At 32.7% G+C, this 13,942-nt stretch overlaps 1 protein-coding gene across 4 annotated transcripts; it reads left to right on the top strand.

Annotated features, from left to right (window-relative positions):
• The first annotated feature begins 9,636 nt into the window (after positions 1-9,636).
• Positions 9,637-12,920, top strand: LOC114256241 (E2F transcription factor-like E2FE). 4 transcript variants are annotated; one of them, XM_028195858.2, is made up of 11 exons: positions 9,637-10,026; positions 10,129-10,196; positions 10,290-10,342; positions 10,469-10,546; positions 10,668-10,721; positions 10,845-10,950; positions 11,126-11,193; positions 11,292-11,364; positions 11,449-11,522; positions 11,619-12,039; positions 12,656-12,920. In XM_028195858.2, the coding sequence occupies exons 1-11, from the start codon at positions 9,935-9,937 to the stop codon at positions 12,745-12,747; spliced, it is 1,179 nt and encodes a 392-aa protein (XP_028051659.2). In that variant the 5' UTR covers positions 9,637-9,934; the 3' UTR covers positions 12,748-12,920. The 4 variants fall into 4 exon arrangements, with proteins under 4 accessions (XP_028051659.2, XP_028051660.2, XP_082764961.1 ...); XM_028195859.2 differs by having other exon boundaries at positions 9,829-10,026; positions 11,461-11,522; XM_082908835.1 differs by lacking the exon at positions 10,668-10,721 and having other exon boundaries at positions 9,831-10,026; positions 11,461-11,522.
• Positions 12,921-13,942: the final 1,022 nt, after the last annotated feature.

The raw sequence follows: 13,942 nt of genomic DNA, 5'->3' as shown, positions 1-13,942 counted from the left end.
AATATAATTTTTTTGTATGTATAAAGTATTCGATGAGTCCTATAAAATTGACTGTTCATATCATAAAAATAAGCCCTTAATGAGCCTCACATCAAGACAAAACAGTTGCTATTATGGCGAAGCAAAACAATAACCTCATATCTAGATGTGAAAAGGGAGTGGTGGTGTAAAATGATGAGGTGGTGATATGGAAAATTTTGGAATTTTAAGTTAAAAAGATGAATTAATTGTTACTATATGTTTTACGCTAAGTAAGCAAAGATAAAGAGAGCTTGAGGGAAAATTGTTAGGTATTTCTTGAGTATTATATGTTTATATTTTTTCACCAATTATTATTTATTATGTCTTATTATATTTCTCAATCACCCAACACAAAATCATAATATCCCACCTTCTTCACCAACTAAAATATTATAGAGTATCACATGACTGCAGTATCCAATAATCACTCGACTTTTAGAGAGATGACTTTGGGCTGTTAATAGTTATTGGGTTAATAGGAGTCAAATTGGTTGACTAATCTCTAATGGTTCTACTATGGTCAGATTGGGGAAAAAAGTAAGTTATCTTTTACGGCAATGTTTTGTTTGGCTTGTTGAAAGGATGATATTATTTTATGAGGGCGAAATTTCACTATGTTTGCTATTTTTTTTGGAATGGAAATTTTTTGAAAATGAGAGCTAAAATTACAAATTTGATGCCAATTGTGAAAATTGAGTACTCATTTCCAAATTTATGCTTCAAGTTTTCAAATTAAGAGCTCCAAATGACAAAATTTAAAAACTCTTTATTTTCAAATAGAGAAATTTCATTATTAATCAAATATAACTTAACATAACAAAGATAGTAAAATTTCACTATTTTCAAGCTTTGAAAATTTCAATTAAAGACTAGAAATTCCAAAATTTAAAAAGAAAGCACAAAAAGAAATCAACACCATTTATTTTCCAATTAGATAGGATTTTACTTTCACTTTTCGATTAAAACAAAACCAAAAACAAAAACAAAAATTGGGAAAGAATTCAAATTATTGAGTATTTGAGTGGATTGGATCTAACAGTGTGATCATGCATCATCATTAAATTCTCCCAAAGCATCACTCACTTCTATCCCCATTTATATAAATTTAATAAAGGCACAATAATTGAATTAGAAATTAAATTAAATTTGTGTGTCTAATATGTTATTGATGCATTTATTTGGTGAATCTGTTTTTTTTTTTTTTTAAATGCATTTGTGATGTGATAGATGATGTTCAAATTTAAACATCACAATATTAGAGTATATCTAATTAGATAGTTGAAAGAGTAATGTTAAGGATATCAAATTTTCTATTAAATAAATGATCAAATGTCTCACATGAGTTAAGGGTCCACATTTTCCACACCCATGTGAGACATTTGATAATTTATTTGATGAAAATTTGAGGCTTATAGCATTTTTCTAGTTGAAAATGTGTGTTAATGTGTATAATATAGCAAAAAGTGATAAGAGTGAGGGGATTCAATTTTGTGTGTTAAATATTTGTTAATTTAAAGAGTAAGTTCCAATAACATAATTAAGGGTATGGCTCTGTCCAGTTCGGGATCGGACTGGACCGTGCTGTTGGGTTCGTGGAGGCCCACTACGGGTCCCGTTTTGATAATCTGAACCGTCAATGTGTAGAACTCGTCGAGTACTATGTGCTAGTAAAAAATCACGTTGATCGGATATAGATAGTTATGTGATCAAAACAGTTTTTTGTCAACTGTTAATTTTGTTCACCGTCCAATTTTTTTAATACGAAACTGATTTGATCATGTAGCTATCGATATCCGATCAACGTGATTTTTTACAGGCATATAGTTCTCGACGAGTTCTACACATTAACGGTTCAGATTTTCAAAACGGGACCCGTGGTGGGCCCCCACGGGCCCAACAGCACGGTCCAGTCTGGACAGAAGCCATACCCTATAATTAAACTGTGTTAAAAATATGACTCATGTAAAAGCGAAGTCCACTTAGATAGAGTCTCTCACCAGTTAGGCTATGTTTATTTGGGTGGAGATGAGTTTGGAATTGGATTAATAATCCAATAAAATTATTAATCCGATGTTTAACTAAACAATTGAAGTACAAATTAATAATTCATCCGGATATAATATTATACATATGATAGACTATTCAATCCCACAGAGGGGGGTGAGATATAAATTGGAGGACTAAGCCAAAGTCTAGACTATTAGTCTATTCTTATAATCCTAACTCAATCCAAACATAGAATATGATACACAACCTAAAGAGATTTATAGTCTTAGGACTATTAGTCGTGAAAATGTTAATTCAACCTAATCCAATCCGTCCAAACAAACATACCTTAGTGTTTGCACTAATTATTGACATGGCTTATTAGGGCAGTCCTGCTTTTTAAAGCTATTGTTAGTACCAAATCTTGAACGCAAAGATTCTCATCGAAGCCGTGAGAAAGATAGGAATCCTCTAATTTCGATCATCCCATGTACCCTCTGCTGACCAATAACTAGAGGCAATGGGTCCCAACATAGAGGGCCACTCCTCTTCATTTTTAATGGCTCGAGCAGGACAAGCAATCTCCTCAAGAATGGGCAATCAACAACAAAAATTATTGATATTTGGCTATAATGAGATGGCTAAAAGAGCTTTAGAACGTTTGGTTTGGTTTAGTTTTGAGAATTAATTTTGAAGGATAATATTTTAAGAAGCATTTGTAAAATTTGAAATTTCATTTAATTGTATATTTTGAAAATAGTTTGGAAATAGTTTGTAAAAATTTTTTGCAGTTAAATAGACAAGTGTGATAAAAAAAATGATTGATTAATGTATATAATGTGAGAGAATGAGAGATAAGAGAAAAAAATGATTGATTAATATGTACAAATAAAAAAGAGAGGAGAGGAAGAACAATTTTGAATATAATTTTTCTAAAATTATAAAACAAACAATTTTTTAAAAAACATTTCATTACAAAAATTGATTTAAAACATAACCAAACACAACCAAACTTTGTTAAGTGATGTGTCAATTGTGAGAGCCCACTAACTGCGACGAGAGAGCAAAAATGCTTTAGAGCTCTAATATAGGAGCTCTAATGTCACGACCCAAACCCGGCCCTATGGGTTTAGCACCGTAACCGGCCAGTAATCCGAGATTACCGAAGGCCTGCTGAACAGTAATACAGTAAAACAGAGTACAGGGCCTGGCGGAAGCCAAAACAGTAATTAAACAATGTCCAATGAGCTGCGACGGTCTGCATGCCAAAAAGATCTTTCATGCATTCACACATACACAAACAGTACAGTCTATACAGAATTTACAGTCACACAGTACAGGGACCTAATCTCTTGATAACAGTACGGTAAACATTCAGTCTATACAGAACAGTTAGACAGTATGAAGACAGGCGGGGGAAAACAAACAAAACACCCCCAAGCCATAGCATGGCAACTCGGAACCTCGCAGTGAGGCACAAAGGCTGGCTTGACAAAACTGGAGTTACCCTGACGCTCCTAGCTCCGATCTGGTGCCTGTACACCTACATATATATATGAGCAGTGAGCTAAAGCCCAGTGAATAACATAAAGCGTAAAGGGGTTTAGAATGAATGTCCTTACAGTAATGAAAACAGTTCAATTCAATCAGTATTTCAGTTGTTCAGTACAGCAAACAGTCATATGTGGTACATCCATTAGCATAACAGTAACAGTAGGTCTTAAAAGACCGAACAGTAATGATGGCCATCAGTCAGTAAACAGTAGTGGTTCCACGAGGGAACCGACAGAGATCTCTGTAACAGTAACAGTAACAGTAAACAGTAGGTACTAAGGATGCCACAGTACAGTTCAGAAATAAAGGACATACATTCATTCAGTAATACCAGTTCAGTAAACAGTTCAGTTCAGTATTCAAAAGATATCAGTTGAACATATCTTTACACAATTGTTACTCACAGAGTTTGGGCTACAGTATGCTAGAGCGTGTCTCCCCAGTCGCCAACCCTACACGGTTAACAGATTGAACACACACTAAGCTACCCAATTGGGAACGGTAATAACTTAATTCCTAATGCCTCGGTGTGTTCTACATCTATATCCTCAACAAGATGCCTTAAACTAGGCCTAAGAATGCCTAGAATGGAATGAGGATGCAAAGATGTACATTTAAAAGCATTTTCAGAAAAATAGGGTCCCGCTCGAGCGCATGTTTCCCCCGCTCGAGCGGTCACGCAACAAAGGTACACGCTCGACCGTAAACTTACCCGCTCGAGCGTACTGTAAAAGTACTAGATGGGTGAAATCTCCGCTCGACGCCCGCTCGAGCTTGAGATAAGACTCCGCTCGAGCGCCCAATCCTCCGCTCGAGCGGACTGTAAAACAGTGCAGAGAGATGCTGGATGCTTGGATTCCACGCTCGAGCGGCATTTCCCCCGCTCGAGCGGAAGTGCGAAATCTGGAAAACCCAGATTGCACCTCCAAGCTCAAAACCAAGTTCAAAAGCATCAAAACTCGACCTCTTGGGCTAAATTTCCAGAAAACACATGCGAACTCATAGTTAAACATGGTTCAAAACTCAATTTGAGAAATCAAAGCCCAAGGGTGTTTTATTCAAACCCAATTTCAAACCAATTTCAAGAACAATATGAACATGCAACATGCATGAATTCAAACCATTTTGAAGCTCCAATGTGATGCTCTAAGGAGCCAATTCTTTTCAAAACATGGTGAAAACATGGACCATTACAAAATTATGAACATGCATGTAACCTTTTGCCATGAACTCAACTCAAAAACCAACAATACTAACATGCATGCAAAGATTGAGCTTCAATTCACCATTAATGGACCAATTCATGACTTAGCTCTACAACTAGACATGAACCATGCAAGGACCAGTTCAAACACAAGAATGAGAAGATAAAATCCTTACCTAGAGCTTGTATTCAAGGTTTAGGAGTCCAATTAGGCAAATCTCCTATGATCTCTTCAAGCCTTTCAAGCCAATTCTCTAGAACAATTCCACTCTCTCACTTCCTCTCTCTCTAGTTCGGTGGTGTGCTCAAAATATGGCTGAAGAAATGTTTTGATAAAGCATACACAAGGCTCAAATATGAGTAAACAAAGGCCTCACTAGATGGCAAAAGTGTAATTACGTCAAACTCTTTAATTGGCTTATTTTAATCTAATTTAATCATACCTAATCGGTTTTCAGATAATTATACCATAAAATTACATTAATTATGAGGATCATAAAACACTGACCAATTCCGGATTCGGCCGCCGATAAGGCCTTCAATTAGCAGTTTAAACATATAAGCATGAACAGATAATCATACAGTCAAACAGATAGAATGCAATTCAAACAGATGTATTCATTTAATTCAGTTTAAAGTTCGGTCAGTCAGTTCAGTACTTTAATCAGTTCAATTATCAGTCAGTTATCAGTCATTATCAGTTCCGTTTAGCAGTAATCGGTGATTATCGGTAATCAATCAGTCATTAATCAGTAAACAGCATGAGGGTTGTTACATCTAATAGCTCTAATGGGAAGGTGGGTCCCACCCTGATGTGATGTTTGTGCCTTGTTTTGTTTTGTTTTGTTTTGTTTTTTTTTTTTGCTTTGACACATCATTAGAGCTCAAATTAGAACTCTATATTTAGAGCTCTCTATCATTTCCCGACGAGAGAGAAGGACAACTTCTGCCACATGGCAAGTGGGATACACTTTGGCTATCTTTGGAAAGTCAAGTTTGTTGTTTTTTTTTGTGCGTGGTTATTTTAGTCCAAAAAAAATAAAAAATAAAAAATAAAGTAAGTTTTTTAATTTAATAAAGTAAAAGATTACATTTAACTTAGGATAAAGATCCGTAGCTCGAATGCTTGGCTCGAAAACTGGCTCGAATTTTTTTTTTTTTTTTAATTCTTTTCCTTCCCTTGCTTCAATAACCGACAGAGGCCTTGCTTTTCAATAATAGACAGAGGCGAGATAGAGAGGAGAGAGAGAAAAGAAGAGGAAGAAGAAGAAAAGAAGAGGAAGAGAGGAGGCGATCGGTGGGGAGAAGAGGAAGAGAGAAGGGGCGGTTTTTTTTTTTTTTTTTTTTTTTTTTTTTTTTTTTCTGGATCTAGGGATGTTGATGATGAAGATGTTGATAATGAAGATGTGCTGTGTTGATGAAGATGTTGATGATGAAGATGTGCTGTGTGATGAAGACATTGATGATTTTTTTTTTTCTAGATCTGGAGCTGAAAATGAAGGGGGAAAAAAAATCGATGTTTTGTTTGATGTTTTGTTTGATCTGGAGCTGATCTGGAGCTGAATATGATGAAGACATTAATGATTTTTTTTTTTTTTCTTCTAGATCTGGAGCTGAAAATGAAGGGGGAAAAAAAATTGATGTTTTGTTTGATTTGGAGCTGAACAAGAGAAGACATTGATGTTTTGTTTTTTTTCTTCTTCTTCTTCCTATTCTCTTTTCTTCTTCTTCTAGTTCTGGTCTGTTTCCTCTTCTTCTTCTTCTTCCTGCAAGAAAGAAAAAAAAAATTAAAAAAAATTGTTGATGAACAAATTTTTTTTTTTGATGTTGATGATCTGGATCTGCAGCTCTTTTCTTCTTCTTCTTCTGTTTTTTCTTCATCTTCAACTTCCAAAAAACGAGAATGAAAAAAAAAAAAAAAAAATTTTCTCCAAAACGACGTCGTTTTGGATTTGAGCCAATTTCGAGCTCGACAGTTTCGAGCTACGTAGCAGTTCCGTTTAACTTATAATCATTACATTATTTCTTTTACAAAAAAGTTTAAAAAGCCAAAATCCCTTTCCAAATGAGACTTTTTAACCCAACGCTAAAATAGTCAAAAAAATTAAAAGGTCAAAAAGTCAACTTACCTCTCAAATGAACCCTTTCACATAATATATATATATATATATAAAATAGTTTAAAAAGATTTGTGCAATGCATTAACTATTATTACAGTATGCTTAAATTTTATATTTTGATAATTTTTTAAAAATTAGAATATTGTTTTATGAAATTAAATAGAATAAATTATTAGATATATGATAGAATTATATGGTATAATATGTATTATTTTTGGTTTGTTATACACCTAATGATGTATTCCTTCCAAATTTATAAAAAAAAAAATTATGATGTGTAACTTTTCTCAACAAATAAATACAAAACAAATATTAAAACCATCTCCAATAGTTACTCAAATCTATCATCAAATTTGAATTTGATGAAAAATAGCTCTATTTCCTGTTCCAACGGTTTCATCGAATAGGTATCAAATTTAGGATTTCACTTTTCTTTCATCAAACTGATAACTAATGTGTCTTTCATCAAATTACTGTTCATAACTGTTTGATTTTCACCACCAGATATCTCCCGGATGACCACCTCAAGGTAAAAATTTGTAAAAAAATTACACTGGCCGGTCAACCCTCCAGTCGACCACCTCAAGGCAAAAATTTATGAAAAAATTACACTGGCCGATCGACCTGCCAGTCGTCTTCTCGGTCGTCCTCTTGAAGGACCACCTCAAGGCAAAAATTTGTGAAATTTACATTGGCCAATCGACCGACCAGTGTTCTGATGAAGCTTCAAAAACCTCCGTTGGAGATGCTTTTACTTAGATTTGTAAAAAATTTGATGCACCGTTAGAGATGCTCTAAGATAATTTTCCCATTTAAAAAAAAACTACTAACATAATTAACTGAACTAATAAAGAAGCAGAAGAAAATATATATATATATATATATACAAATGACTAATTTTATTAATACATAAATCATACTCGCATAACAAATTATCAATTTTATTAATAAGTAAATTATGAAATAAATTAACAAATTTTAATGATATGAAAAATATTTTCAGTTAACCATTTTGTTTATAAATAAATCATTAAGTCAATTAACGGTTTTTAATGATATGAAAAATATTTTTCAATAAACAATTTTGATAATTTATTATTGTATAAGAGAATATTTTTTTCGTGAATATTGTGTTAAATTAAAATTTATAACAAACAATAATTGTAAGTTCTAGTATTACTGGACTGATTTATATTTTAAACAAATCTTATGGATGTATTTGTAATTCGTTAAAAAATAAAAGATTTATATTTTATAATTGACCATAAATGTTACATAATTACGAAAAACCTGTTTCAAAATTGACCAAGAATATTTGCGTAATTATTAAAAAACATTCACTCAACATATAGGTCACCATTAGTAAATTATTCAAAATGAAAAGGTAAAATCAGAAAGAAAAAGCGAATCTTAAACAAGTAAGTGATTCTTATATATGTATAGATATATTATTCACTTAACATACATTTTAGAGCAATCACTGCTCTTTTAAATAAATAAATATTTAACATATAAATTTAGATTATATATTTATTACTGTTTATCATACTACACATTTTAAAACATAATTTTAACTAATTCATTGAAGATGCTCTTATTAGTTTAACAACATTGAAGACAAAATGATGGAAGCAAATTATATTAGTTGAACATCGTCACAAAACGACTTGGAGATGATGCTATTTCTGATATAAATTTAAACAGATGTATTTATACATGTCCTTGCGATTTTACAATCATTTTTTAGGAATAAAATTCTCTCGTGGGTTTCTCAATTAGATCATATAATTATGGAGTCTACATCAATGATTCTAATGCAAGACTAAATTATTTATGTCAGTATATTGACCCATATAATATGATAATATGAATTAGAGATTTGACAAGATTATGATTCCATATTTTTAGCTACAATTAATTGGTAATAAAAGAAGAGTGTTTTCCAAGTATCTTACCTTAATGACAAAGTGAAATTACTGTTGAATAAGGAAACTAGTCCTCTCTCTCTACCTATAAAAGGACATACAGACTACCTATCAAAATAATTCTGAATTCAATGTATTCTAAAGAGGGTGAAGAGAGTAAAACCTTTTCCCACTAATATTGATATTAGATTTACGTTCAATCAATTATGGATCACTAATCCGGGTATGTTATTTATTTTCCGCATTGTGATTTATTTGTGAAAATAATGATAGTTTACGATTTTGGATTATGAAAGTTGTTATATGTATAACACCATAAAATTATTTACATCTAATTGTTCAATGGGTAGGATTCATTGAATATTTCATTCTTGTAAAAAATTATATTCATCAGATATCAATAGTCACTTGATCATAACACATTTATGTCAATAATTTATTTTTAAAATCATCGTTACCATTGACATAAATTTAATCTGATTAAGTGACTATCGATATCCAATTAACTAATTTTTTACAAACATAAAAAATTAAATGAACTCTACTCATCGAATAGTTTATATCATTGATATGGATTTCTTAATGAACACATAGAACCCAATAATACGCTTTAGTCTAAAATCAGATTGAGGACAAGTTTGTGACTATTTTTTGTGTTTTCGAATCAACATGATATCATGTTGATTAATCATGGTTAAAAATCAACAAAAATAATTGGAATTGTTATTGAATTATTTATATAATAATAAAAAAACAAAAACAACAATAAAAAATGCAAACGTTGTTGGTGGCCCTAGAAAACAAAGTAGGCGCGTCTCTCCATGTTATAACGAAACGTAGTAGTAATTTGAATTCCCGCTAGCAGCTTCATGTCAAGCCTCGTCCTCGCTCCTTTTCAAAATTTTAAAAACATCCCTCCTCCAACCCCCGCCAAACTCAACAACTTTTTCTTAACGGTCCCTTCTTTTCTCTCTCTCTCTCTCTCTCTCTCTCTCTCTCTCTCTCATATATGTATCCCAACAACACACTCTTCTCTCTCTCTCTCTCTCTCTCTCTCTCTCTCTCTCTCTCTCTTTGTGTTTTAGAGTTTAGATTTGATATATTCCTTCAGATCTGGTGTAACAATGGCGTTGCCTCCATCTGCATCCAACGAATCTGGATCTGCCAATTTTCCATATTGCAGAAAGCAGAAATCTCTTGGTCTCTTATGCACCAAGTACTCTCTCTCTCTCTCTCTCTATATATATATATATAAGGAAAATTGAAACCAAACATAGTGTATAATTTTTTTTCTTGGTTTTTGATAAAATTGTGGCAGTTTCTTGAGCTTGTACAATCAAGACAACGTGGAAACAATCGGACTTGACGATGCCGCCACTCGATTAGGTCTTGATCTGATCTATCGTCATCTCCATCTCTTTCTAATTTATGTCTATGACTTTGCACTAATTCCATAACTTGTCACTTGTGATTTTGTAGGAGTTGAGAGGCGTCGGATCTACGACATCGTCAATGTACTAGAAGGTGTTGGTGTAAGATCTCTAATTCCCCCCTTCTTCTTCTTCTTCCTTTTTTTTTTTTTTTTTTTTTTCCAGCATCTTGACCTCCACATATCATAATTTATCTTACTCTATTAGGGTTTTGATAATTTTATTCAGGTTCTTGCAAGAAAGGCAAAGAATCGATATTCTTGGAAAGGGTTTGGAGGAGTTCCAAAGACTCTGCAGCAGCTAAGGGTAATTAATTGTTATTATATGTTGATTTGTTACATATCCATGAAGTTTTGATTCTGCAACTTGGGTTTTTGTAGCTTATTTATTTGATAGCTTTTTTTTTTTCTTCTTGATGCTATGATAGGAAGAGGGTTTGAGGGAGAATTTCAATACATTCAATGGAAATAACTATGTAAAAGTAAGTTAATTAGGGCTTTTAGTTGAACAAATCTTTAGTTCTTAGCAAATTGGATTTGGGTTTTTTTTTTTTTTTTTTATTTAATTTATTGCAGGGCTGATATTTTTATTACTTTCTTATTAGGTTTCAGATGATGATGAGGATGAGAAAATTTCCAATCCAATTACAAGCCAGAATGACAAACTAAACCCTAGTTCTGTCACTAAATCTTCAACAGCATCCAAAACTGGTATAGTGTTAAGAACTAAATGCAATACTTGCATATGCTACTTACTGATCTTTTTGTTTTGTCAATTGGTAATTATACTTGAACAATTGGACAAGTCAATGTTATTTTGTAATTTTATGTTTTGAGTCTTGGGTCAATTGTTGAACTCACCATGAAGGGATACTTTTGTTGACAGATAATAGGAAGGAAAAATCTTTGGGACTTCTTACACAGAATTTTGTCAAGCTCTTCCTTTGCTCTAATGTATGTAAAAGTTTTAAATTATTGCACTCTATTGTCTATCCTGTTATGCATAAGTATCTATTAGCTTTGGCCTGATTGTTTAAAACCACTTTCTTTAGGTTGATTTGATCTCCCTTGAGGAAGCTGCTAAGATATTGCTTGGGGATGCACATGATCCATCAATGATGAGAAGTAATGATTCTTCACTTGGCTATCTGAATATTTTACTGATTGAAGGAGTGTTGATAAACTTTTAGCTAACACTTTCTTCATAAGATAATTCTGCAGCTAAAGTTAGACGGTTATACGATATTGCAAATGTGTTGTCTTCAATGAATTTCATTGAGAAGGTACCGTTACATATGAAATTACTCTCTTAATTTCTCTCAGTTCATTTAAGTTATGTTAAAGTAATCTAATCTGGATCTTTCTTGAATGGCACTCAGACCCATCATCCAGAGACAAGGAAGCCTGCCTTCAGATGGTTGGGAACGAGAGGAAAATCTGATAATGGATCTGCAAATACTTCTGTTCTTAATGAGTCCAAAAAAAGGATATTTGGGACTGAGATCACAAACACCAGTTTTAAAAGGACCAAGGTGGTTTCAACAATTGATGAGAATTCCAACCAGATAACAAAGACGCATTTGCAAATGCTTGTGAAATGTGAGGATTTGGAAAATGAGGTTGATAAGAGCAACTTTAAACAGGATTTAAGACACAGTTCTAAGAATTTCCAATTTGGTCCCTTTGCTCCGGTCACGGTCCATGTGTCCAAATTTGGCGCTACCCAGAATAGTACGGTGAAACAGGTTCACGATTGGGAAAGTCTAGCCTCTACTTATCGTCCTCAATATCACAACCAAGGTATTGTTTGTGATTCATTGATTCAGTATCAGTTGTCAAATTCTTGTAGCTGTAATGTTATTATTTATTGATGTAGTGGTAAAGTTTACATTGTGACCCACCTGAGCTTGAAGTAATACTAGTAAAAAGGTACACGGAATAATTATAGTTGGTAAAACAGGAAAAAAAAATAAAATTGTGACAATCCAATCCAATATGCAGATATTCGCATGCTTGGAATCCAGAATCCCTTTCTTTGTAGTCTCCAAACAATGTTAATTTTCCATTTTTGTTAATAAAAATTTATAAATTGAAAGAAAATATAATCGATAAAGCATTTTTAATGTTTTTTTTTTTATTATCAACAAAAGTCAATTGTTAGATTAGTAACTAATGAAAGTTAGCCTCTAACCTAGCAAAGCATGGAGTGCTTGAACCCATGACTTTCTCCTCGGGACTAAGCCCTTAAGAGAGTCATGGTAGCCAATTAAGTTAGGCCTAGTTGGCTATGAAGCGTTTGCCAATAGAGATAATGATTAACCTTTTCTTTCTGCTGAGTATTTTTTGTTTTCGTTTGACACTAAAATATACTAACAAATATATATATTTTTTTCTTTCTTTTTTAATATTGTTTCAGCTTTGAGAGATCTCTTTGCTCATTATGTGGAAGCATGGAAATCTTGGTGCTCTGAAGTTGCCGGGAAGAACCCGATACAACTAATCTCCTGATGGGTTCCTCAATTCACCCACAAGTTCCTTTAACTGATCAACTACACAACCAGATGATTGATTCCTTTTTATTTTCTTTCATAATTGACAAAGAAGAGATGGCCTTGTCGAATGCATTATCTCTTTGCATTCTATTATTCATTTTTCTAATTAATTTAGGTTCATTTGATACACCCTTATGAGTGTTGATGTCACTCTACAAATGTCTCTCTTTCTTCTTCTTTATTTTTTATTTTTAATACAAACTATCAAATAATGTTTTGTAGGTTCTCAGAGAGAGAATTTTTGCCAAATTTTGGTATTCTGCTATAATTTAGCATGAAAAATATTAGTTCATCAGAAATGAATTTGAAAAAGTTGCTAAATTTTAACTTCGACATAGAAGATAACACATGAATTGTAGGTGCTCTAACGCTGTGTTTGGTTGGGGAATTTGGAGAGGAATTTTCGAACGGGAAAGGGAAGATGTGTGAAATTAGGTGAAATATAGGTATATTTTATTCACATTTTATCTATCTTTTTCATTTCTGTTTTTAAATTCTTTCTTAAATCTTCCAACCAAATATAGCATAGTGTGAAAAACAAGACTAACTTCCTGGCCCCAAGATATGCATTTTCAGGTGATCTCCGTGTGATATATAGGATATAGTGTAACTTTGTGAGGGCATTCATTTGATGGAAAAACGTCTTTATCTTTAATGTTTAAATACTATTCTAATGTTTTAGTGGGATAAAGAGTAGGCATTTGACGAGCTTCTAAATCACAAACTCATCTCCTAGAATGTTTAAAATTCAATTTTAGACAACTCTCTACACATCAATGGAATGTCATCCCAAGGACAATGCATAGATCATCAATGCTTTAACATGAAAATTGCAATCATAAAGAGTTGGAATAAAATTACTTGCTAGTTCGATTGGATGTACTAGATATCACACAATGTAGACTGTCGTTTTGAGTCCAAAAGCCGAGCATCTCAAAGATATTCTACGGACTCAAAAGAGTCATGTGATTGTCGAAATTGTATAAGAGAAATAGAAATACAAAACTGAGGTTTGATTACCGAGTAGTCTTGATTCAATCTTGCAAATCAAAATAAATACTCACTGTTAAATGAATTAGTTATCGGTGTGAAAAGTTGAAAAATGTTCATTTCATCAAATCAAAATTGGTAAAACTAATTCCAAGAGTGAA

This window comes from Camellia sinensis, chromosome 15, assembly GCF_055761805.1.
Source record: "Camellia sinensis isolate YWXY chromosome 15, ASM5576180v1, whole genome shotgun sequence".
In the NCBI taxonomy this organism is placed as follows: domain Eukaryota; kingdom Viridiplantae; phylum Streptophyta; class Magnoliopsida; order Ericales; family Theaceae; genus Camellia; species Camellia sinensis.
Note: the sequence above shows the minus strand (reverse complement) of the source record. Positions and strands in the feature narration are given on the sequence as shown.